The sequence below is a fragment of the Camelus dromedarius genome, chromosome 4, assembly GCF_036321535.1.
Source record: "Camelus dromedarius isolate mCamDro1 chromosome 4, mCamDro1.pat, whole genome shotgun sequence".
Lineage (NCBI taxonomy): Eukaryota > Metazoa > Chordata > Mammalia > Artiodactyla > Camelidae > Camelus > Camelus dromedarius.
Genome location: NC_087439.1, coordinates 66,139,847 through 66,163,518, shown reverse-complemented (window position 1 = coordinate 66,163,518; position 23,672 = coordinate 66,139,847). Strand labels below are relative to the sequence as shown.

Below are 23,672 nucleotides of genomic sequence, written 5' to 3'. Positions count from 1 at the left end.
GAGGTGTTGGGGTCCCGCCCTCAAAAAAGTGTGACATAAGCCATGGCCCATGACAGAAGTCCAAGAGAGTGGAGGTAGGGGGAAGCAAGCAGGAGGAATGCCCAATTTTACCTGGGAAATTAGAGTGGGATTCACGGAGGGTGGTCAAGGAAGGCTTGGAAATAAGTCTTTAAGGGTGTAAAAAAGGATTCTTCACACCCAGAAGCCTTCAACAAAGCACGATACAAAACTGGACCCAGAACACTGGCTGTCACCCCTGATCTCAGAGCACACTGCTTTGCAGACCTGCTCCATTTTTCATCTGAAACATGTAAAGGAGTGTCATGTTCATTAATACAATTAAAACATTTTCCATATTAACATATTTCAAGGTATAAAGACCTGCCTACAGTCATATTTTCTACTACTAAAGTGAACTTTTAGTTTACCTCCACACCTCAATTTCTGGGACTACAAATGTTTCATTTCTGTTGTATGAATGAATGAATGACTGGACAAAAATATTAATGCAAGAAATAAGTTGCTGTTACGATATTACTAGGTTTCCTTATCTACAGATGTATTTTTTTAAAAGGCAGGTTTTTCACTTAATATGTTTCTGCTTTTAGGCAGTATAATGGATTTTAGGAAACCTTAGTAGCTCTTACTCTAAGAGTCCATGAAAAGCACAGTGTTTCAAGGAACTTAGCTAGAAATGAAGAGAACCTACCCCCAGTCTATCCTAAAACCACACCTAGACCAATTTCCTTCCCAATGAAAGGTCAGTAAATAGAAACTTTTAACTCTATGTAGAGTCCAATAGTACATTAACACTCACTTTAGAAGTTCAGCCGGAAATGAACACATGATCAGAACAATGTTAACCATAAAGGAATCTACAAAAAGGGACAAGAACTTTCCAGACCAAAGTATAGCAACAAAGACTGGGAGAAATGAACAGCTTTAAAAAAAAAAAAAAAAAAAAAGATAGCACAGCTATGGCCTATGAAGTTCAGGAAGGTCTATCAAAAGATCCATATCTTCTGAAATTCAAAATGATTTTATTCTTCTGAAACATATCAAAGACCAACATGTGACTTCTATGATGAGAATACCAGGAATAAATCAAAAAAGCAAATTTATATCCTATAAAATCAAACGGCCTACTTATATAAAGTGATCAAATCTCTCTGAATTTTAGGATGTGAAATAGTTCAAAACCCAAATTATATAACATTCTTCTTCTTTCATAGAGTCATATTATTATTTCAGTAAGTATTCATGTTCTGAATATACATTTATTTTTATTTAAAATGATTTCCTAGAAACTGAGACTGCAAAAAAAGGATAAAAAGCAATTTATCCAATGATAGATATTAGAGCCAGTAAAAAAAATTTCCCATCTCCTGTCTTCTTAGTCAAGTGATATTTCTACTGGTTTAAATTATCTTACCCAAAGGAAAAAGGTATTACTTATTAAATGAGGTTTAAATGGAGGACCACATTAATCTAATTTTCTCTAATCTTCTATAGACATTCAAAGAATCACAGAATGAGAGATATAAGGACCATATAGAGCAAAGCTGTCCCCTCTAAAACATCCCAGACAGATGTAAGTGTTGGACGGAAACTCAAAGACCTTTGAGTACAACTGTGTGCTATAATTACTTATGTAACTGTCTGGCTTCTAATTTTCAAGTTCTGTGAGGACACAGTGGGGTCATCTTGTTCACTATGCATCAAGAATAGTGCTTAAAACATAGTAGGGCTTCAATAACTATTTGCAGAAGGGCTGAATTAATAACTCTCTTCATCCTGCAGAGGAGAAACATGTAGCTCAGGCAAGTCAGGTGACTGGTCTCAAGGTCAAAATTCCAGTTCGTCTGATCTCATTGGCCAGGGCTCTTGCCCCTTTACTCATTTTCACCCATAGCCAGCAAATCCTCCTAAAGAAGGGAAATCCACTCTATGCTGGGCACTTCTGTTACTTTGATCCAATGGAATTACACAGAGTCAGCCTATTTTCTCTTCTAAGTGGCAGCCTTCAAATAACATAGAGACGAGACATGCCCCCCCCCCAGTGTAGGTTACATCTGCAGGGCATAGTAAAGGTGTCCCCTTACTATCCTTTCCAGTTTCAACAGATGTGGTTGTTTGTTCTTCAAGAGAAGCATCCATTAACTGAAATTTCCAGGTGTGGTCTGGCCACGGTGAGGATATGATCTCTTCTTTCTGGACCTGTTTTGTGAATGCATTTGCTGTAGCAACAGCAGCACAAATGCTGGCTTCCCCGTGGCCTCATTTTTATGTTCACATGAGCTGTTATTAGATCAAGTTTCCCTGAACTTCTATCTTTGCAGTTAATTTTCTGAATATAAGTATAGGACAATCTATTAATCCCGACTAAATCTCATCTTGTTGGTCTGTTCCTCTAGTTTGTTTCAGAATCTCAATTCTGTCATTCAACACATTAGTTGTTTAACTTAGTTTTGAGATAGCTGCAAATTTGATAAGTAGGCCCATGATATCTTTATCCAGGTAATTACTGTCCTACGTCAGCAAATAATAAAAATAGCTGACCCTTATACAGCACTTACTATATGCCAGGCACTGTTCCAAGCCCTTTTAACTCATTTTATTCTTACTACAAACTTGAGGTAGATATGATTATTTTCTTATGTCTGAGATTTAGAAATGGAGGTACAGAGAGGTTCAGTAATCTACCTAGGGTCACAGAGTTAGTGAGGAGCAGATCTAGAAACTCAACCAGTCTGATTCCAGAGTCCTCACTCTTAATTACTAAGTTATGCTGCATCTCATTATTATCATGACTTTTACTGACAACATTCTAAGCCGAAAGGAATCCATTAGTCAGCAGTTCTAGGGTAAAGCTTCCGATTACTCGTCATTCACAAAACGATAACCCAAGTTTCTCTGTCTTCAGAGTTTTGCCAAATGCTTTGCTGAAAACTAAGTGTTGTACAGCATGGATCTGACTTCACTGTCCAAAAAGTCCTCATTTCCCTTTGTGCATCCTCACCCAGACTATGACGTCCTATGCTTCTCCTCTATCTCCCGCCGCACGTGCTACCTAATGGCACACAGCAGAAATTCAAGTTTTATCTTTGATAGATGGATGTAAAAGCTGAGAAGATCTTCCCCTGAATGTAATTCTGTAGGAAATGAGGACAAAGTTTAAGAGGAGGGAGTGAGGACAGACACCACTTTAGCACTTCAGCTTTCAGATTCTCTTCAACAGGGATTCTCTGACATGAGCAAAGACAGGGAGGTTTGGGTCTCCAAATCAAGTGGCCATGACTGCTTGACCCCTTTGTCTCCCAGTCCCATTCCCCTGCCCACCTCCTATCAGCCTCCTCATACCCTTTTGAGGGGATATGTGTCCTCTATGTCTTTGAAAAGCACAGCCTGTACCTCACTCCTACCTGCATAGCTATCCCAAGGTGCCTGGTAGAGCATGTGTGTGGCATACATAAGGGGTTAAAAAATGCTTGTTGAAATAACCTCCACTCAAACTTCACTTAAGGATTTTACTATCTGCAACTCCTCCAGGGTCATATTCAAGGTTGGGGAAATAAAACTGAGCCCTTGAGCACATGCAAAAAACCCCCAAAATAACAACAACAAAAACCCTGGAGACTTCTTCTCTGGGAGACAACAATCAAATCTGCTCAAAACCAAAATAATGCAGACAATACAAAGTGAGAAGGCAATAACGGACTAAATAACTCACATTCATCCAAGCTATTTGTATGTTTTGGGGGACAGAGCTGACTCTTTCTTCATTGTTTTTTTTCTTCTCCAATTGGCTACTTGCCTATTCCTTAACTCAAATAAGTCTTCACTGTATTACCATTCCTAACAAGTGGGAGACAAATTTGAAAACAGTAATAAAGATAGGAATTGGAGATATCAAGGAAAGTCAATTTCTTTTTATTTCTGTCTCTCATTTCCTTAGGAGATCTGGCACTTTGGCTACCAGAGGATCCCCTGATTTTTCAGAGGGGAATCAAAACAGATTTTGGCTATGCTAGAATTCATTTTTTTTTCTACAGCATTAGTTGTAAGTTATATAACTTCCCTTCTTGGCACTTAAAAACCTACAGATCTCTACCTAGCCTCATATGAATAATCGACTGCCAAATGCAACTTCTCTTTTTCCTAAGAATTAACATTCTGTGTGATTTACTCTGAGGCCAATAAGCAACTAACTATGCCCAACTCAGAAATATTGCTTACTTCCAGACTGGCAGCTATTTAATGAATAATTAACCACTCCATACTTTCTATCAGGGATGCTTGCATTACCAGGGTAAAGGTATCCTTTATGTCTACACGATGTCATAAAACAGGTCTTTGCCAGAAAGACGCCCTCATTTATCACATGAAATGCCATGTGGTATTAACAAGGTCGATACTGTTTGTTTAATATATTTTGCTTTCATAGGGGCTTGAAATGATTTGTTTTTGCAGCTGTAACAGAGTTAAATTAGGGATTTAGCTTCAGCTTAGCCAGTTGAGCATATATAACCAGGGGCTATTAATTATCTGCCTAGAGGCCTTTGGTCATCTTCCCACAATTTACAGCAATCTTGGGGTGCTGAGTTGCAGCACAACAGCCAGATTCGATCCTAAAATAATCAATCCTGCCTTCTCAGGAACTGAGGGGAGGTTAAATAATTCAAACTTTTATTTCATATTCCACAACAACCCCCTACACACATGTAAATGTTATTCGTGAGCAGATTTTTTAAAAGTTAAGTAAGGAATTCAAGAGAACAATCTTAGTTGGAAGACTATAGTTTCAGACACCCATTCCCACAAATGAGAAACCAAAACAACAACACTTTTCTGACCTTTAAACACCAATAATCAGCCCCTTCCCCTTTCCTCTCTTCTCACGCTGGTTTTGCAGGGGGGAGAGGAGGAAGTTCGCTCCCAAGATAAACTTGTCAAAAGCCTGCACTACAATTCTAATTCCTCACTACCTGTGTGTGAATGTCAGCTGGGAGCAACTGCTGAAAAGCTTTGGCGGGGGTGGGGGTGGGGGTGGGGTGGGGAAGCAAGGGGAGAGAAGGGGAAAGTATGGGTGGGGCAAAGAAAAACTAGAGTGCAATTCAAACAAAAATGAAATCACTCACACACACACACACACACACACACACACTCTCAGACACACAAAGAGAAGGGAAAAAAGGCTCCCCCCACCTCAGGTCCTAACAACATACTTCTTTATCAGAGGTTCATTGTCAATCAATTAGCTGAGGCAGCAGGGGTCTGTGAGGTGGGGGCCCCCGGGGAAACAATGGGCAGCCCTGTTGTATTACTATTTAATCACTTTTGCTAAATAAATAGAGCAGCCCCGAGGTGCTGTCATGTCAAGGGAATTTATAACAAAAAAAAAACTTCATTTTTCATTGGTCATTCCCTTTTTCCCTTCAGGACAAGAGAGGGTTATTACTGTAGCCTTAAGTTCCATCTTTGTGTTTCTTGCCTTTGATTCCCACTCGGACCCTGCCACTTTCTGGCACTAATTTGTCAGGCTGAACAAAGAAAGGATTTGTACCTCCTGTAAGGTCTCAATTAGGAATGGCTTCTGCTGTATTATGTGCCATTCAGAGAGGACACAATGCCGGTAATTACAGGAATTTGCACTAAATGGCTGAAGAATTCACAGCAAAACTTTTCCCCCCCTTGGGCTTACCCCTCCCAAGGGCTGGGGGGAGAAAAAGGAAAGCAAAAAAAAAAAAGCTCTTAATGCCAAAGAGATGTAATTACCAACAGCAGTCCCAAGAGGTTAAACAGCAGCCAAAGGAGTAAAACCATAAAAACTGACGGTGTGAAATGGTGCAGGGGTCCCCTCGGCTCACTGTTTTTCTTGCTGTCTCTTCCGTTAACATTTTCAATTTCAGTTCAGAATCAGGAATGCTGCTGCCCCGTGGGCCATCTGAATTCACCTCTAGAGTACAAAGCAGTAACACGTTTCACAACGTGAGCTTTACAGCTCTTGCGACATCTATAAACAAGGCCCTGGGCCCTTTTATCATAATACTCAATTGCTAGGTTTTCTGATTGTTGGGAAATTACAGGGAAAATATCTGTATGTACTAGTGCCAAGAAAACCATGGATCTATCGAGGGGAAATAGATATGTACAATGTCTAATTCCTGAAAAAAAACGGGCTGCTGTTTCATAATCTAATGTATACAGCATTTTGTGAACGACCTAACTTAGAACCACTTACAAGTACGTATTCCATAAATATTTTAATAAGCTGCATAATCATTTGTTTTAGAAGTAATATTTTAATACCACAGATGCCCCTACTGTCGGACATAATTTTGAATCCCAATCAGCAACTTGATTAAAGCAGCATACCTCGATTTCTGCCACAGAGGTGTTTCTGAAGAGCTGGACTAAAGCACCAGCAAATCAATTGTCCTGAAATACCACTTTCATCATGTGCTCCTCTGCTCAGGAGCCTTCTGTGACTTCAGGGTCAAACATTTAGTTCAACTTTATCAAACTGTCCTTTTTTTGTAGGTCAAAAACGACTGAACATCTGCAATTTCATAGAGTCCCACTTGGCACCACGGCTGAGAGCTCTAACCTGACCTTACTTCCGCAGCCGTGAGCATTTGGCATTGGTGATGTGATTATTTGATTAACACCTGTCTTCCCTAGTGGACTGCAAGCTCCGTGAGGGCAGGGACCACGTCTGCTTTGTTGAAGCACTGACTCATCCAGGAGCACCTGAGCTTTGGAGTGCATGGTCAGAAGCTCAGCACACAAAGAATGGTAGAATGAATGGAAGAACTTAATTTTTAAAAGGCATGTTCTCAAGAAGGAACAGTGAGTGTAAAAGCCCTGGAGGCATGAATGACCAAGGCAGCTTCCAGAACAGCAAGAAGACCACTGTAGCTGGGTTTCCTAGCAGGGGGCAGCCATGGAGCTGGAGAGGACACTATTGGACAAACCACACATAATCAACTACAACTCCACAAAGTCCAAGCACATGTTAAGAAATACACAGTTATGCATAAACATGTATTTTCAAAACCATAACCTCAGGCATTTGGGGACGGGCAGGGTCCATTTTCTCTGCAGGGGCTCTTTAAGTTTCAAAGAAGGTTACAGAAAATTCTTCACCTACAGAAAGAATTTAGTGAAATGAGGCCAACTACACTATTTTGTAGATTTAAAAGCCAACATTTGTGGCTCCCCCGAATAGCAACTGAATGACATCATGATAAAGAGCTGCTCAGTGCAATCTTCCACTTTTAAAGTTGATTCATCGAAAATATTTAAAGGGGGCGGGACTAAGTGGACTTATATACTTGTAGACTAAAAAGGCTCACTGAAACAGCAAAACACTGTGAATTAGCTTCTTACTAAAATGACATATAAAGCCAAGATTCTACCACAAACAATTTACTGGACTTTTTGACAGTCTGGAAGGTAATCATGCTATGCAACCAGCTTTTTCACCGAATGAGTGTTTTTATGAGGATGAAAAGTTAGGGGACACAAGCACTAAATGAGTAAACAGCTGGTTTAGATTAACTGTGTTTGTGAGAAACACAGATCAATTTTTCAAGTTCCATCTGCTATAATAATCTTTGCTGTAATGAATGGCCTCCCAAGTAATTTAAAAAACATTCAGAGGTTTGCTTAACAAGTTTTGGCCTTTTTCTTTTGAGACTCTGCCCCCTACAGGAGATGAAGTATTTCTACCCAAGGTAGGAAACCCGTATTCCATGTGTGGCTAATTGAGGAAAATGGACAGCAACCTGGTAAACCAGGTGCACCCCAAGCAACTGAACGTAGCAGTTTCTGATGGAAGAGGGGGCACTGCAGTGACATTAAAAATTTTTTCTTTTGCACTCTGTAGAAATTAGGATTGACTTCATTCCACATCGAAGGAGAAACCTACCTGGGCCTTGCTAGACCTCCAAACCAAAGCACAGAGGTAAAAACTGAGCAGAGCAAATGCGTGTTAGACTATGTTACCCCTGTCTCCGGGATCCTCTACCATCATCCATCCGTGACCTAGTCTCCAGCCAGCCATTTAGTGAGCACCCGATCAGACAGCAAAGGGAGGCCCAAAGACATGGACCCTCAAGCAGCTGCCCCAGAGTTCTATCCCAGTCCATTATGTGATCCGTTTCCTACTCTTTCCCACTTAGCTTCCTTCTCCCTGCCTCTTCTCACTTTTCTATGACTTCTCCCTGTTTTCATTCTTCCAACGGCTAGATGTGGTGGACCTGCTAAATGGTACCCTCTACCTGCATTCTCCTTCCTTTGCGGGCTAGAAATGCTACTCAGCAGCACAGAAGGTGGTCAGGGAACACTCCACCAGGAAACAAACTCAGGAGAGGAAGGTGAATTAGGAGGCCACAAAGGGACCATCCTTGTTTAATACCTGAGGCTTTTCTTCCCTCTTTTACTAGAAAGTTTCCCTGTTCATACTCTGGTCTCTACCTTGACAATTAAGCTGAGCTGTTCTTCCCCGATTCCTATAACACAGCAGATTTGTTGCCCTCCCGGCAATCTAAAGCCACAGAAGTATACCGTAATTCCAGGATGCCCGCAAAGTAAGCACTTATAAGTTATTGTTGAATGGCTAAACTTTGAAATATACTATATGCACTAGTAGAATAAGACACTGAAATGTCAATAACTTCTAAAAACTGTGCTAAAACCAGTGTCTTCCTATTTCAAAAGTATTTTCCAAAAAGTAGCTGTCGACTTAAGACAAGGTCACTCATGCCCACAGACATATGCACCTCACCTGGTTTGGCTTCTTTACTGGCTCAGGGTTTCTGGTCTCTCCCACCCCACCCTGCAAGTGTCTGCTTCCCCATTCCTGAGGCCCTCCAGACAAAGCAGGGATGATGCACTTAATCCCCACTTTAGGTAAATTATTTTTCAATGGAAAAGGCCATCAGCATAACTATGCTAAATTCAAAGTTTTGCTGTGTCACCACCATTTGACTTTTCAATGCACAAACAAGCACAAAATTGAAATGTTGGTCTTGACTGATGGTGAGTTTCCTGTTCATTTTTAAACAGCATGCATACACTTGATACACTTGAATTAAAATTTTCCAAATCCGGCTTCCAATTAAAGCTACCTTCACGGTAAATTTCTTGTGACAAATTGTGGGGTTTAGCGCAAAGGGAAATAATTCGATTTCATTGATAGTAGACAGATAGATAGACTTGGTTTAGTGAGGGTTATTTTCTTCCTGGTTTACTGTCTGGGGGGGAGGTGTGAGGAATGCGGAGTAGGGAAAGAAACAGGAATAGGGTTTTCAGAACTGACAGATGCCCGGCCTCGGACGCCACTTTGTGCCTCACCCGTCCACAGCAGTTCCAGCAACCCTGGCTTCCCTGGGATGAGGCACAGGCCCACAGTGACTCAGAGGTCATCTGCTGAGTCATCGTCACTTCGCTGTTAGCCACCTCCAGATTTTCTGTCAAGGCTGCCTTTCTGGATTCTACCTTAACAGGACTTGACAAGGTCATGGTCAATGACAGTTACTGACTCTGGACATTCTCCTTGCCTAAGGAGTGTGAGTAGCCAGCTTTGGGCCTGACTGTCTCTTATGAGCCAATCTGTGACATCCACATTCCCAGTGACTTTTATTTCAGAAGGCAGAGGAAATGGAATCACAGCAGACTCAGGAAACCTAAATTCTAGTCTGGTTATGCTTAAGCCAAGTCATTTTGATTCAGCGGGGTAGGCCCTAGCTGCTTCTGCTTACTTCACCAGCATGGCATGAAGATGAGCAGATGTTTTAATATAGCAAACTCCTTGAAGGAGAGATGCTTTTTAAACAGGAGGTAGCTGGGACTGGCATACTGAGTGAACTCCAATCGTGGGATTCAGGACTGTTCTTTAATGAGCCTTAGGCTGAAAATTTGCTTCTTACCTGCACATTTGAAACTCTGAGCAGTGAGTCCTCGTTCCAAAGACAACGTTGTCAGGATGCTGAGGAAGCTGGTGGTCACAGACTGGCGTTTGTTCTTCCTGAGTTCCAGCCCACCCATCTGATCCTTGGGTTTGTTCCTCAGTGTGACTTGCAGGTTTTGTTCTGAACTCCTGGCCGCACTGGCAGCTGTTTTCAGAGCCTCCATCCACTCCTGAGCCCTCTGCCGGGTCTCAGCACGGAGGCGGAGGACATCTTGGGGGAAAATGACTTGAAAGCAAGAGTCACAGTCGTCCAGGTTGTCCATCTGGACAGCCAGACACACATCCACATTGTAGCTTAGCAGGGGATCCTCATCTAGCTTGCCGGGCTGAAAAGCCATCAGGTAGGCCCTGCTCAGCACAAACGTAAATGCCTTCCAGTTGTTTTGGATAGTCAGCCTGTAGAGCGTCCCTGATTTGAGGATGTTTTGGTACTGCTTGGGGCTATCTAAGACAGGGGACGGGACGAGCAGCTCACTGGATTTCTTCTGTAAACAACGATTCTGTGGACAGTCAACATGATGACCAAGCCCTGGTGAGTTCGCCAGCTCCTCCTGCCGTCCCAAGTAAGCAGGCGCGGCCGCATGCACGACTTCCCAAAGCTTCTGCCCCCAGTCCAAAGCCTCCCATGGTGACTCCGCCTTTAGCTGCAGCTGAGTGTTGTCATACAGAACAGTGTCCACCAGCCTAGCCTCAAGGTTGCCCAGAACAGATATGCTCTGGAAGTGTGACAGCTGGTACGTGGCATAGAGGCTCTGATTCCCACTGCTGTCGAGGCTGTAGAAGCACAAGTCATAGGGAGAGAGCTCCGCATAACAGCTTTGCCAGTAACTGTCATGGTCCTTCCTGATCTCCAGGTAACCCTTCTTCAGAATGTTTGGGAATGCCTGCTTGTGTTCTAGGAAGGAAGAGGGGGAAAAGGAAACATATTAATTCATTAATATGAATGAACTGAATGAGATGAAAAGGCAGATGCAAGAATCCAAACAGATCAGGCATCAATATCCCTCTGGCTCAGACTAAACACAGCAGAAGTAGTAAAATTCCAAGATCAGAGCTAATGGACAAGATGCAATTGGAGGAAAATCTCACGTCTGAAAAACATAAATAGGGTGGAACTCAGTGCAAGAGTAAGTATTGGGGTGGGGGGTTCGTTGTCAATGTGACATGCAGAAGTCTGCTGGGAAAACAGAAACACTGGAATAACTGGGGCTATGCCCTGTGGGGCCACGAAACAACTGTGCTTTGCCAGGAGTTCTTGTTTTCCAGGTAACATTCTACAGAATACCAAATATTCGAGAGAGAATGTCCCTTCTGCTACTTGACCTGACTCCCTACTCATCTTGCTTGAGACTGGTAAAGCCAAGAAGGGTCAGTGGAAAAGACAGAGTATGAGGTGTGCTGCTCAGACACCCCCCATCAATCTTCAAGGCCAGGCTACGAGCCCTCTGTCTTTATAACCAGTTCTCCAGACCTGACTCGACTAGCTCACTCCTCAGGTCTCTGCTTGGATAGTAGTTCTCTCTCACCTCTGAGCCTGACTGTGCTTATGCTGTTCCCACCGCTTCCACCAGCTGTCACACACTTACCCTTCACTGAGCAACCGTCTCTTCCAGAAAGGGACTGTGTCCTGACTCGCTAACCCCGGCCCCTCACCCATGCACCCATGCATACACACACCTACCCGCCCAGGTCAGTACCAGGGAACTTACTATGCTATTCCTCTCTCATGGGCTCTTATCAGGCTGTATTATAACAATTTATTTAAATATCTGAACAAACACATGTTGAAGTCTTCACAAAAATGTGAGCTCCAGTGAGGACAGGGGCAAGGTCTGTCCTATCATCCTTACATCACGGCACATATTGCAATGCCTGGTACGCAGTAGGTAAGTGTGTACGCTGTGAGTGAGTACTTGTTGAATTAGAATAGAAATAAAGCTCCTAGCATAATGCCCAGCATGCACTAGGTGCAATTCCCTTCCCTCTCCTCTGTTTTACAAGTTCATCCGGCCATGCCATCTTTAATCAATGATTAGCTGCAATATACACAAGTTCCATACTTTAACAAAAGGGGACTGTCACTTGGGGGCCGTCCTGATACTTTCATTAGGCATACAAACGAGAGAGAGCACTCCTCCCTAGAAGAGAGTCTCGCTCCTGAGATGTTTCTCAATCTCTTTCCTGACACACATCGGAGACAGTCATAAACTAATTGAGTAAATCCCTAAAAAAGACAAATCATATTCCCGAAGGGTATGATTTCTGATCTTGGCTAATGGAAAAAAAAAAAAAAGAGTAATACCACCTAGAACTTAAAAATAGCAACCCGAAAGAGAAAAGGAAAGAAACACTGCAGAGAAAAGCCAGTTTTACCTGCTTTACATCTCTGGTCTTGACATTCATTAGTATTTCTGTGGTAACTCAAAAGCCATTAATTTCTTACAACCCACACTAATCCCTTTGTAGAGAGAGATAATGGATGCCTATTCTCATGTTATCTTTCTTTTCTGATAATGTAGTAAGACAGGCAGCGCTGTTACAGACACTGCTGCCGCCTCCCCCCGCCCCTCTCATTTCCATCAGGCACTGATGACAGTTCAACCTTTTCCATAATAAGACCCATAACTGCACGTTCTTCCATCTCTATCCCTCCTGTGACCCAACAGCTCAGCTCGGCAGCCCCGAGTAAAATTAAAACCACCTCTCTTGCTTTTAGCTAGGAATTTCCCTCTCCTTTTCTTTCCTCCCTAAGAGCTTTTTACAATAGCTACCATGAATTAGAAATTCTAACTTTATTTGGACCCAAACCAGAAGCAAACCTGACTAAAACCTCACTCCTTTCTGACTGTCTAAGGTAGGGTAGCAGATGCCAGCTTGGGCGGACTGAATGGAAGTCCAGCTAGGGATTCTCAAAAGTCCCCCCACCCTCTTGCTGCAGAATAAGATAAAAGAATGCACTGTGTTTCAATATTTTCTCCCCACCTCGGCTCAGCCCTCTCTAAACAGGTATGTGAAACTGAGACAGAAAGGAGGCGCGTTAACCACAGGAAATGGCCCATCCTTATAGGCTGCAGTTTGTAGTGTAATTTCTTGAAAAAGAAGAGAACAGATGTGATCAGGAAACTATTCTCTGTGTATATTCCTTTCTGGAGGGCCTGTTTACATCAAACCTCTCAAACCTCATTAATATTTTGTGTGTGAAGTATTAATTCTCTTTGATTGCAGAGGGCTGGAGAACTACCATTTCTCTTTAATCTCTAACCACTACTTCCTCCTGAATCTAAGCTTTCATTAATTTATTATAGTTCAACTTCTGTTTTCCAGAGCATATCATTTCAACTCATGTAATTAACATCACATATATTGTTTTAAAATGTTCCACTTCACAAACGAATAATATAATCTGTCTTAACTAATATCATAAATGATTTAGGCAGAACCACTGACAAAGATTATCACCATTTCACCAATGGAAATAGAGAAAGAGGATCAAAATGAATCACTGTATCTATAAATTTCATATTGAAACCACAAGAGAGTAAGTCCTTCTTGAAAAAGAGCAAGAAACAAAAACAAAAACAAAAACAGAAACAGAAACCCCCCGAGAACTCTTTGTTTCCCATTGCTTTCCACTGTGGCATGTTACGAAGACATGATTTAGTTCCTCCTCAGTAAAGATCCCTTTGCCCTCTCCTCCTCTTCCCATGGTACCCAGTGCAGTGGCTTAAGGACAAAAATTGCTACTGACTGAAGAGGAAGAGGAAGAGGGGATTTTTCCACTCATGCACCTGATTCATTTCTGTACTGCCAACCCACCAAAGAGTTCCTCTTTTGCCATTATTTCCTCCCTGTTCTCAAAAAAGTTTCCATTCTTGTGGCCACCATCTTAATCAAGGTCTTAAGTGGGCTCCCATCTTTAGTTCTCCTCCCTCACCACCCGCTCCACCATGTAGCACACTGCACCAGGGGTAACCTTTCTGGGTCGCTCATAGCCCTTCCCATGCTCCCTCATCAGCCCAAAATCCTACTTGGGTTTCAAGGTGCTACTCAATAAAGTTCAAATTCCTTACGTTGGTCTTAACACATTTTCTTGTGGAAAATTTCAGACACACACAGAGGTATACAGAAGAGTAAAATGGACACCCATGGACTCATCCTCAGCTTCAAAAATCATCACATTTCTGCTATTTTTATATCCTCTCCCCAACTCCTCTCCATCTCTTACTTTTTGTTGTTTTTTGTTTGTATGTTTTTGCTGGAATATCTGAAAGCAAATTGCAGACATTTAATCATTTCTACTGCAAATACTTCAGACTTCATCTCTAATCTAACAATAAGAACTTAACTACAGATACCATTTTCACACTCCAAACATGAATAATTCCTTATCTAATACCCAATCTGTATTAATTTTGCCAGACTGTCTCAAAAAATTTCTTTATATAGATGGTTTGTTCGATTTAGGGTCACACATTGATTTGGTTGATCTGTCTTTTAAGCTTCTTCAAATCTATAACAATTATTTCTTTCTCCTTTTTTTTTTCATGCCATGTATTTATTGAAGAAATTAGTTCACATGTCCTGGAGAATCTCTCACATTCTGAATTTGGCTGAGTGTATCTTCACAGTGCTATTTAAATGTTCCTCTGCTTCCCAGGTATCTCAGCACCCACAATCCTTCTGCCCAGACTGTACACTGTTTGATATGCAGCCTTTAGACATTATATATAGTAATAATAATAATAATATAAATAATAACTAGGCATGCTCACATATATAAGCATATATGATTAAACAAAACATGCTTTCCTTTTGGTTATTTTATGCAATTTTGGCTTTTCAAAAAGCCACCATAATGAATATATATATATATATGTTCATGTATAACTGAAAAATGGTGTTCTACATTGGAATTTGACACAACATTGTAAAATGATTATAAATCAATAAAAAATGTTTTAAAAAAGTTTTAACCCCCCCCCCCAAAAGCCACCATGTCTCAGATCATAAGAAGTGAAACATTTAGATAAACATTCAGTTTACCAAGAAAGTCTGAACTGCTTGAGTCAACACCATGAATGAAGTCATAAGAACAGGATTCTGAAGATCAGGCAACACTTAGAATGAAAGATAAATTTCAGTGTTTTCAAAGAACGCAAATGTCCATGTGGTGTCAATATTCCAAGTCAAAATTATCTAGGCAAATTTAAAGGAAACATTTAAGTTCTTATAACCAGATTAATAAATGTGAAAGGAAGCCACAGTGGGAAGTGAACAGAGGACTCACAATGCTGCAGAATCACACTCTATCCTGGACCAGCCCAAGAGCACTGCCTCTTAGCGTTCCGCAAGTATATCACATTTCCTTTGCCCTTCATCATCTTTCTTCCCAGTTTCTCTACAGGTCATCTAGGCCATAGTTAGCTATCAGGATACACGATTTTAAGATCTGAAAGCCTAGGAAACAGGATTTACAACTACTAAATCGGCTCAAAACTAAGGGAGTGGAGCAACTTGACAAACATCTACTGAACACCAACTATGTTCAAAGTAGAGCATTAAGCTTTGCTGGAGCTCCAAAGAAGACAGATGTCCTCAAAGTGCTTACAATTCAGCTTTGGGAAGTGACTCTAATATGAGACTTTCAGATCAAAGATAAAGGAGAAACCATAGTGTCAGTTCAGAACAAAGACACTTCTACAACCGGGCTCTTCTTCATGAATGGCCAATACCAATTACCTGTACCCTACTGCTCTCTTGACTTCTAGATCCCACTCCCAGCTCCCCAGACTGCGGTGCCACTTGGTTCAGCCTCACCTCATGGCTCTGGTCCAGGCGCCTGTCAGCACTATGTTGACAGCCTAGAACATGGGAGAATGCGAATAGACTTCTTCAGACACAGAGCTTCCTGAGAACCGTCCATCCACCAGACAGCCCCACTTCCTCTTCCAAGACTGCTCGCTTCTCTGGGGTTAGTTACAAACTAGGCTTCAGAACTCGGCCCAAGTCCTCAACTCCAATTCCAGAACTTCACCTCTTACAGACTAACCTGCTCCCAGCACCACCCACCCTTGGCCTTGAATAACAGACCCCTCTGGCACCGTCTGAAGCACTGCTACTGACTGCCTGGGACCCTGTACTGAGAGAGATGCTGAAACTACACCTGGACTCATGGGGAAAAGCCCCGTGCGGTCACTGAGGCGGGAAAGATGTATGTTATGTATGTGCCATCTGGTTTTAGGATTTTTATCAACACAGGTCCTGCCCCTCCTCAGTTCCAGAGACCTAATTCTCTCTTCCACGACAGTAATATCCTAGACCCCTTAGACCTCTTCATCACAAAGTACTTACCAACTTCCAACATGGTACTCGTTTGTTCTTCTCACTCCCCCACTTCACCTACCTTCCACTCCATCCTTAAAAAGGCCTGAATCATGAAGCCCTTCCACCTCACCCTTATGATCTCTTCTTTGTTTCACTGGACTCCCTCCTCTAGATTCTGTGGTCAATAGTTATAACTTGTCTTCTCATGCTTCCCAGGTCTGTCACCCTCTCTGAATCATTACCACCATCTGTCTTCTCAATTTAAGCCTGGCATCCTTGAGGGAGACACAGAAGTATTAACCAAGGTGTATGAGTCCATTTCAACTGTTATACAAAATAACTTAATCTGGGTAGCTCGTAAACAACGGAAATTTATTTGTCACAGCTCTGGCAGCTGGAAGTCCAGATCTAAGTACCAGCTGATTCAGTGTCTGGTGACAGACTCAAGCTTCCTTTTTGCTGAACTCTCCCATGGCAGAAGGCATAAGGGAGCTCGGTGGGGTCTCTTTTATAAAGGCACTAATCCCATTCATGGGGGCCACACCCTCATGACCTAAGCACCTCCCAAAAGCCCCCTCCTACTACCCTCACTTCAGTGGTCAGAAATTTAACATGAATTTTGAGGGGGACACATATATTCAGAACAGAGCACCAGTCAAACTTAGATTCATGTTGCTCAACTTCTTTTATAGCTTTAATCCTGACAATCATTCTTTTATTCATTTCAGTGGCTCCCAGATACAATCTCAGAACAATTTTCCCACACTTTCTTTACTCTCCTCAAACACTGAATTCCACTGTCTCTTTCTTTGTTCACCATAGGGAGCTCCTTTATATCCACGATACTTGTCTTCACTTCAACATTACACTGACCAATGTCCCACACAAGTGCTACAGAACACAGTGGTTTAAGACCACAGGTGCTGGAGCCAACTGGCCTAAGTTTAAATCGTAATTCTATCCTTACTGGCTGTATGACTATGTTACTTAAGCCAAGTCTCAGTTTTACCATCTTTAAAATGGGGCTAAATGGATAGCATCTACCTCACTGCACTATTATGAGGAAGAAATGAATAACTCTTAAAACAATGCATGACACATCTTAAGTATTCAATAGATGTTTTCCTATGTTACTCTTCTGGTCTCAAAAGAAGAAACTTCTTGCCTCCTTGTTAATGCTAATCCTTCCACCTCGACTCCGTACCTAATTTCTTCCCACTTCTTCAGCATCTCTTCCTCTATGACATCTTAAAATTATCCCTCTACTAATCTCTTTTTCTCTTGTCTTCTTATATCCTAAGGTTGGTTGTGTCTGTCCAAAATTACTCACTTGAACCTATGTGTCCTATGGCTTGATCTGTCTTCTTCTTTCAGATTCCGAATTCTTGCCATTACAAGTGCCTCTACTTTCCGTCGCACACAATCTGGCCTCTGATCATTGCTGTGACCTCATCTCACATTTCTTCTCTCACTCCAGCCAAAAGCCTCATATGATTTTTGAACGAGCCGAGCATTCTCTAGCCTCAAGGACTCTGACTGAAGTTGCTGTATCCTCTGTTTGGAACATCTGTCCCCAGCTCACTGACTTACTCATCTCCCTCAGTTTTTCACCTCAGAGGTGCCATCCTCAGTGAGATCATCCCTCAGCACCTCAGTTAAGGGACCCCTCTCTCAGTCCTTCTCTGTCTTAGTACCTTGCTTTATTCCTTTGAAAGAACTCATGCTCCTTGAAGACAGGGACCTGGATGTCTCTCTCACCCACATATACCCAGTGGCTGGTTCCATAAATATTTATTGAATGTATGCACAAAGGACTATGTTAGACCCCGTGGAAACGCCAAATGAATCACAGATCCTGTCAACAGTTTATAGCCCAATTAGACCCCTTCATTCTCTTTCCACAAGTCCCACTTTCTCTTTTGTCGCAATCACCTTAATCTAAGTCCTCATCACCTCACAACATGATGACCAGTTGAGCCTTCTAATTTCCATCCCTTCAGTTCTTTCCAGCTACCAATCTATCCTATATACTATTAGGGCCCGAGAGGACCCATTAAATAGCATCCCTTTTCTTCACCCAAGTTTTAAACCAACTGAGATTGATAGAGGGTAGTCAGGCACAGAGATCAAAACACGAGCCAGCTGGGGGACACAGCTTAGGTGTGTAGCGACAAACTGAACCCTGGAACTATGCCGATTGCCGAGGGGTCACCAGCAGCACTAGAGTACCATGGGCCCCCTTCCTGGGGACAGCCAGGAAAGGCGGACAGGCGGAGGAGCAGGCCTGGAGGAGCAGGCCAGAATCAGCGCTTCCGAAGACAGAACGAGTTGCACATGCCTGGTTCCTCCACTAAGCAGCCCCTAAGCTGCTCCTCCCCAGGAGCGGAGTATGTAAAGGGAGGGAGGCCAAGAGTCTTATGCTGCCTGATGGCCCTTTACATGGACACAAAAGCTACAGGGAAGGAGGCTGTGTGCTTCTTCCACTCTTCACCCCTGCCAACTTCCAGACTTCTTATAAAATAGCCTTTCAATCTTGACTCTCAAGGTATTTTCAAATGCTCCCTGCCAAACCTTTCTGAACTCAGTCTGCCTGGCTTTGAAGGTCCTCCATAGTCTCAGCCCACTGCTCTCCAAAACGCAGTCCTGTTCCAGCTTAGCCTCTGGCCACCCCAGACACAGGCTGTGTTCATCTTCACCTCGGCTTTGTGCTCGACCCTCAACGCTCAGCTGAAACATCCTTGCCTCAGAAGACTTCTCTAACATTCTAGATCACAATCAAGTCTCACTTCTTTACATCCCTGGTTAAAAAAACATAGTTTTCCAAGTCTATTTGTTTCATATTAGAGTATTCAACTGTGTTTAAGCCAGAGACTGGGGGAAAATTAACTAATTTTAGGTCTGTGTTCTCATTAGAGGCATATAAGGGAAGTGAAATTAACATGACGCACATCAATCATGACACTGCCACAAATGTCCACAGCAAGGAACAGGAAGAGAATGATGCTACAAGAACCGAAGAGGGGCTGTGTCGTGTACATTTTAAACATGGCACAGGCCCTCACACAGCGTTGGCCACTGTAGTGCCCACAGATACCTGTTAACAAGCTTATTCTGTAGAAGTGATCTAGGCTCAAGTGATATCTTTTCTTTGAGCCACTTTGGAGATCCTTCTTTCTGGGTAAAAGAGAATATCCCATTTGTTTTCCCTTCGTAAACTGGGGGGAAAAGACATGTTATCTGTGTAGGCTTTGGTAGGAACAGACCTGTAACATATCTAGTTATGTATTATAGCTATGTATGAGCTAGACACAACAACTGGGGAGCTTTTCTAGCTAAGTTATTTGTACCATTGGCAACAGTGATAGCTCATAAGTCAATACAGACCTGGTCAATTTCAGTTCTCAAGTGTGAATCTGACCAGGAGACCACGGACCCAACCTCTTATATTCAGAGGTTTTCTGCTTTCTGTGACAAGGGTCATCTCTAGTGTTTATAGAACTTTTTGACCCAGAAAACAACCCCAAACATCAACTTTCAAATGATGCTTACTCTTTGCCATGGTGAGCTGCTCATTCTGGGTCTCTAATCTATAGGAATTAAGCATAAAAGAATCTCCCATACCTTAGGCCACCAGATTTCAAGACAAATGGCATCCATTGCTATATCTTTGGTTAACACAGAATCATGGAAACTTAGAGCCAGCAGGGACTAGAAATCTACCAGCCCAGCCCAGCCCCTGGTAGACCCTGAGGTAGAACCTGTCAGGTGTCTCCTGCTGCTTCACCAGCAGAACCCTGATTTTGTCCAAGTGTGGTGTTCAGAGGAGATGTCCTCTCCCTTGCCCCACGGAAAGAATCATGATTTGTTTAATCTAATCAGTAGCTCCATTTTCCTTTGGCAGAGACTGCTTTAAGGGCAGGCATGCAACCTAGCTCTGGCTACTGAGGGGGTGCTTTGGGGCCCTCTGGGAAGAGACCCAGAGGAGGTGCCCTGCTCTCTCTTCCTGACTCTGGCTGTTGATATGTATCCTTGGGGCTGCTATAGCCATTCTGCATCAAGAGGAAGATAAGAGACACCACCAATACACTGAGGGGAGCAGAGCAAAAACAAGGGGAGTGCCTGGATCCTTGATGACCCTGGGGCCACCAGAGGTGGGTGTTCTTAAGTATTTATTTCATACAGTGTTTGACATTCACCGAGTGTTCATAGCTATCTGTTAAGACGGATGAAAAAATAAGATAAATGGCCTTGCTGTGTATGCCACCTTTAGTCGAGTACTTGTTACTTGCTTCTAAAAGCATTCTAACTGATTTAACAGATTTGGAAAGAGGTTCCAGGAAACAAAATGACCCGGACAAGGTTACACCACAAAGTGTGGAAGCTGAGAGTGGAACTCCAACCTCCAGACTTTCCATCTGGATGACACTGTGGTTTATTTGTGGTGGAGGGAATGAGCCCAAAGCATTCTCAGACCTGAGAGGCAGTACGGTAGAGTGGTTACGTGTGGCCTCCAGAGTTGGCCCAGCTTGGGATCCTGCCCCACCACACACCAGCCAGATGGCCTTGGGGGAGGGCAACCTCTCTAAGGCTCAGCTTCCTCATTTGTAAAAGCAGGACAAGATAACCTATCATATTAAACTATTATGAATATGAAATAAGATAATGGATGAACACTTCTTAGCACAGGTCTGGGCATAAAGTTAACTCTCATTAAATGACAGCTCTTATTGACAGTATTAATAGTAACAAACTTCATTCAACTTGACTCAAGCTTTAGGTAAGGAAAAATGCAAGAGAGGCCATTTCCATTTTGGAAACAAACAAACAAACAAAACTGTACTGTCCTGATTTTCCAATCACCAATATACAGAATTCAACCATAGAAAATTTTCTACAATATAATTCATTTCATCAAAGAACTGCCAACCTAGTGTTGAGACGAATGTACAAGCAATTACCTATAATGCACAGCAGGATAAAATGTGCTGTGGAAACATAAAGTAAAAGAAAAAATGATTTTAATTAAAAAAAAACTACAGATACAGAGAACAAACTAGTGATTACCAGAGGGGAGAGGGGTCAGGGGAGGGGCAAGAGAGGTGAAGGTGATTAGGAGATACAAAGTACCAGGTATTAAATAAATAAGTTATAAGGATGTAATGCACGGTATAGGGAATACGGCCAATATTTTGTAGTAACTTTATATGGAGTATAGTCTATAAAAATATCAAATCACTATGTTATCCACCCGAAATTAATATAATATTGTAAATCACCTATACTTCAATTTAAAAAAAATTTAAAATGTGGAAAGGTCTCAGGGAGGATGTGGTATTTGAATCGGTCCTTGAAAGATACTGTAAGATACTGAACGAAGAAGAGGGCAGGGAAGGTATTCTAGCTGAAGAGACATTACAAGCAAAGGTCCAGGAGCTTGAAAGCACATGGCACATTCGAAAATGCTACAGAGGTGGGGTGAAGAAAGGTGCAAGTGATAAGGCTGGAAAGATATCTGGATGCTTTAGAAAATTTACACTTGATTTTGTAAAGAAAGGGGGACCATGATTCATTCTTAAAAACAAGTGGCATGAAAAGATCTGTGTTCTGAGAAGGTAACTCTAGCAGTTTGTGAAATTAGTAACTATAGTTCTCCAGAGCCAAGAAAGATAAAATACATTAACAGAACAACCACAAAAAATGTCAGACACCTCATTTTCAGAGTTCCCATATAGATTTGTTAGGAATCAGGATGCGGGCTGTCGATGAGGCATGTTGGGTTTCCGAAAAATGTAACCAATGGAAACTATACAATCATAGAAAATCAACTTTCTGTGACCTATTTTAGCAACTTCTTTGTACTGACTAATCTTGCTGAAGGGTGAATCATAAATTCAGCAAGAGACCATGTCCTGGTGACCTCACTTGTTCTAAGCCCGCAGGAATATTCCCACCTCTACTGGCTCCAAGGCTTTTGAGAAACATCATAATTGAAAAAGCAGTCATTTTAGTATAAGTCCCAAATTTGGCTTTTTTTTCCCCCAAGTAAAAGACGGGGTAAAAGGAAATCAAAATAGAGTAACATAAAACTCAGGATAAAGAAACCATACTGCCATGGTTTTTCTAGCCCTAAAGAAAGTCTCTGCTTGAGACCTTCTCCTGAAGTACTTAGCACAGGAAAATACAGGCATAGGAATGGTATTAGGTCACCAGAGAGTGAAACCGACTGAAACAAAAGCCCAGCTGACCACTGCCCTGGCCAAGCAGATGAAAATGTGAACACAGTCAGGGAGCGAAAAGTCAGTCAGATTTGGGCAGTCTGCTGAGTTTCAGAACTCCACAGCCAAGGCCAAGGATTCCTTTTAAATTTTTTTTATTTTAAAAATTGCAATAGCAGTTCATCCAGAAGTGGAGTTACAAGGCACAGAGAAACCCTTCTGTGTTAAATAATTTCAACCATACCTATATTTCCATCATGACCTTCCAGTACCAATCTGACCACAGTAATTAGCTCCCATGTAACTGTGAGTCAAGGTCAGTTCAACTATATCCTAGAATAATATTTCAAAGTTGGGAAAGATTATAGAGATAATTTAACCAGCTTCACTAGATTTATAAACCAAAGGCAACAGACAAGTGATTTTTCCAAACCTACACCTGGTGAGTTAGGAGTAGAGCTGGGATAAAACACTTCCAAGTCCTAGTTGAATGTTCTTTCTAAATAGCCTCGTCTTTCTCTACCATGTGGATATACTCAGGGGGATAAGAGTCTGTGTGTGTGTGTGTGTAGACAACTACTTTTTATGTTGATAACATATCTAGTGTCCACATGTTCATATGACTTTTTATGTTCTTACCTTAATACACGTTTACATTTGGACTGTGATTCTGTGGTGTTAGGACCCTATCTTCTTTATCCCACAGGTAATTCCTTGGTGCTGATGGCTGTATCATTACTGAGTAAACAAGAATAGGATGACAGTGGTGCCAAGGGTTAAAGGGTTAAGACAGATACTAGTCAGGAGCATGTCTGTAGAGAACTAAGATTAGTGCTGAACTAAAAATGAGCCATTCTGGTGGGGGGTCAGGGCCCTCCCTCAGGGTGAGTTCCCAGGCACATCTCTGCTCAGCGGCCCAGGGGATGGCAGACACTGGGATGGCAGTGGGAAAGGAGCTGACCCTGAGGAAGCTTTGGTCCCCACCACCTACCTCGAGGTTCTTTAGAAATAATGCCTCTGATGTGAGGTGAAGGATGTATTAATTAACTGGAAGGATACATCCTTTCACAATGTACATGTATATCAAATCATCATGATGTGCACTTAAAATATCTCAAAATTTAGTTGATTATACATCAATAAAGCTGGGGAAAAAAAGA

The 23,672-nt window shown here is 42.1% G+C and overlaps 1 protein-coding gene across 3 annotated transcripts in view; it reads right to left on the bottom strand.

Moving 5' to 3' along the window:
* PLEKHM3 (pleckstrin homology domain containing M3) overlaps nucleotides 1-23,672 on the bottom strand; it is a 158,490-nt gene that overhangs the window by 108,774 nt on the left and 26,044 nt on the right. For all 3 annotated transcript variants that reach the window (XM_010985440.3, XM_010985441.3, XM_031451906.2), the window contains exon 3: nucleotides 9,933-10,868. In XM_010985440.3, the coding sequence (XP_010983742.3) occupies nucleotides 9,933-10,868 (936 nt within the window). The remainder of the gene's footprint in view (nucleotides 1-9,932; nucleotides 10,869-23,672) is intronic.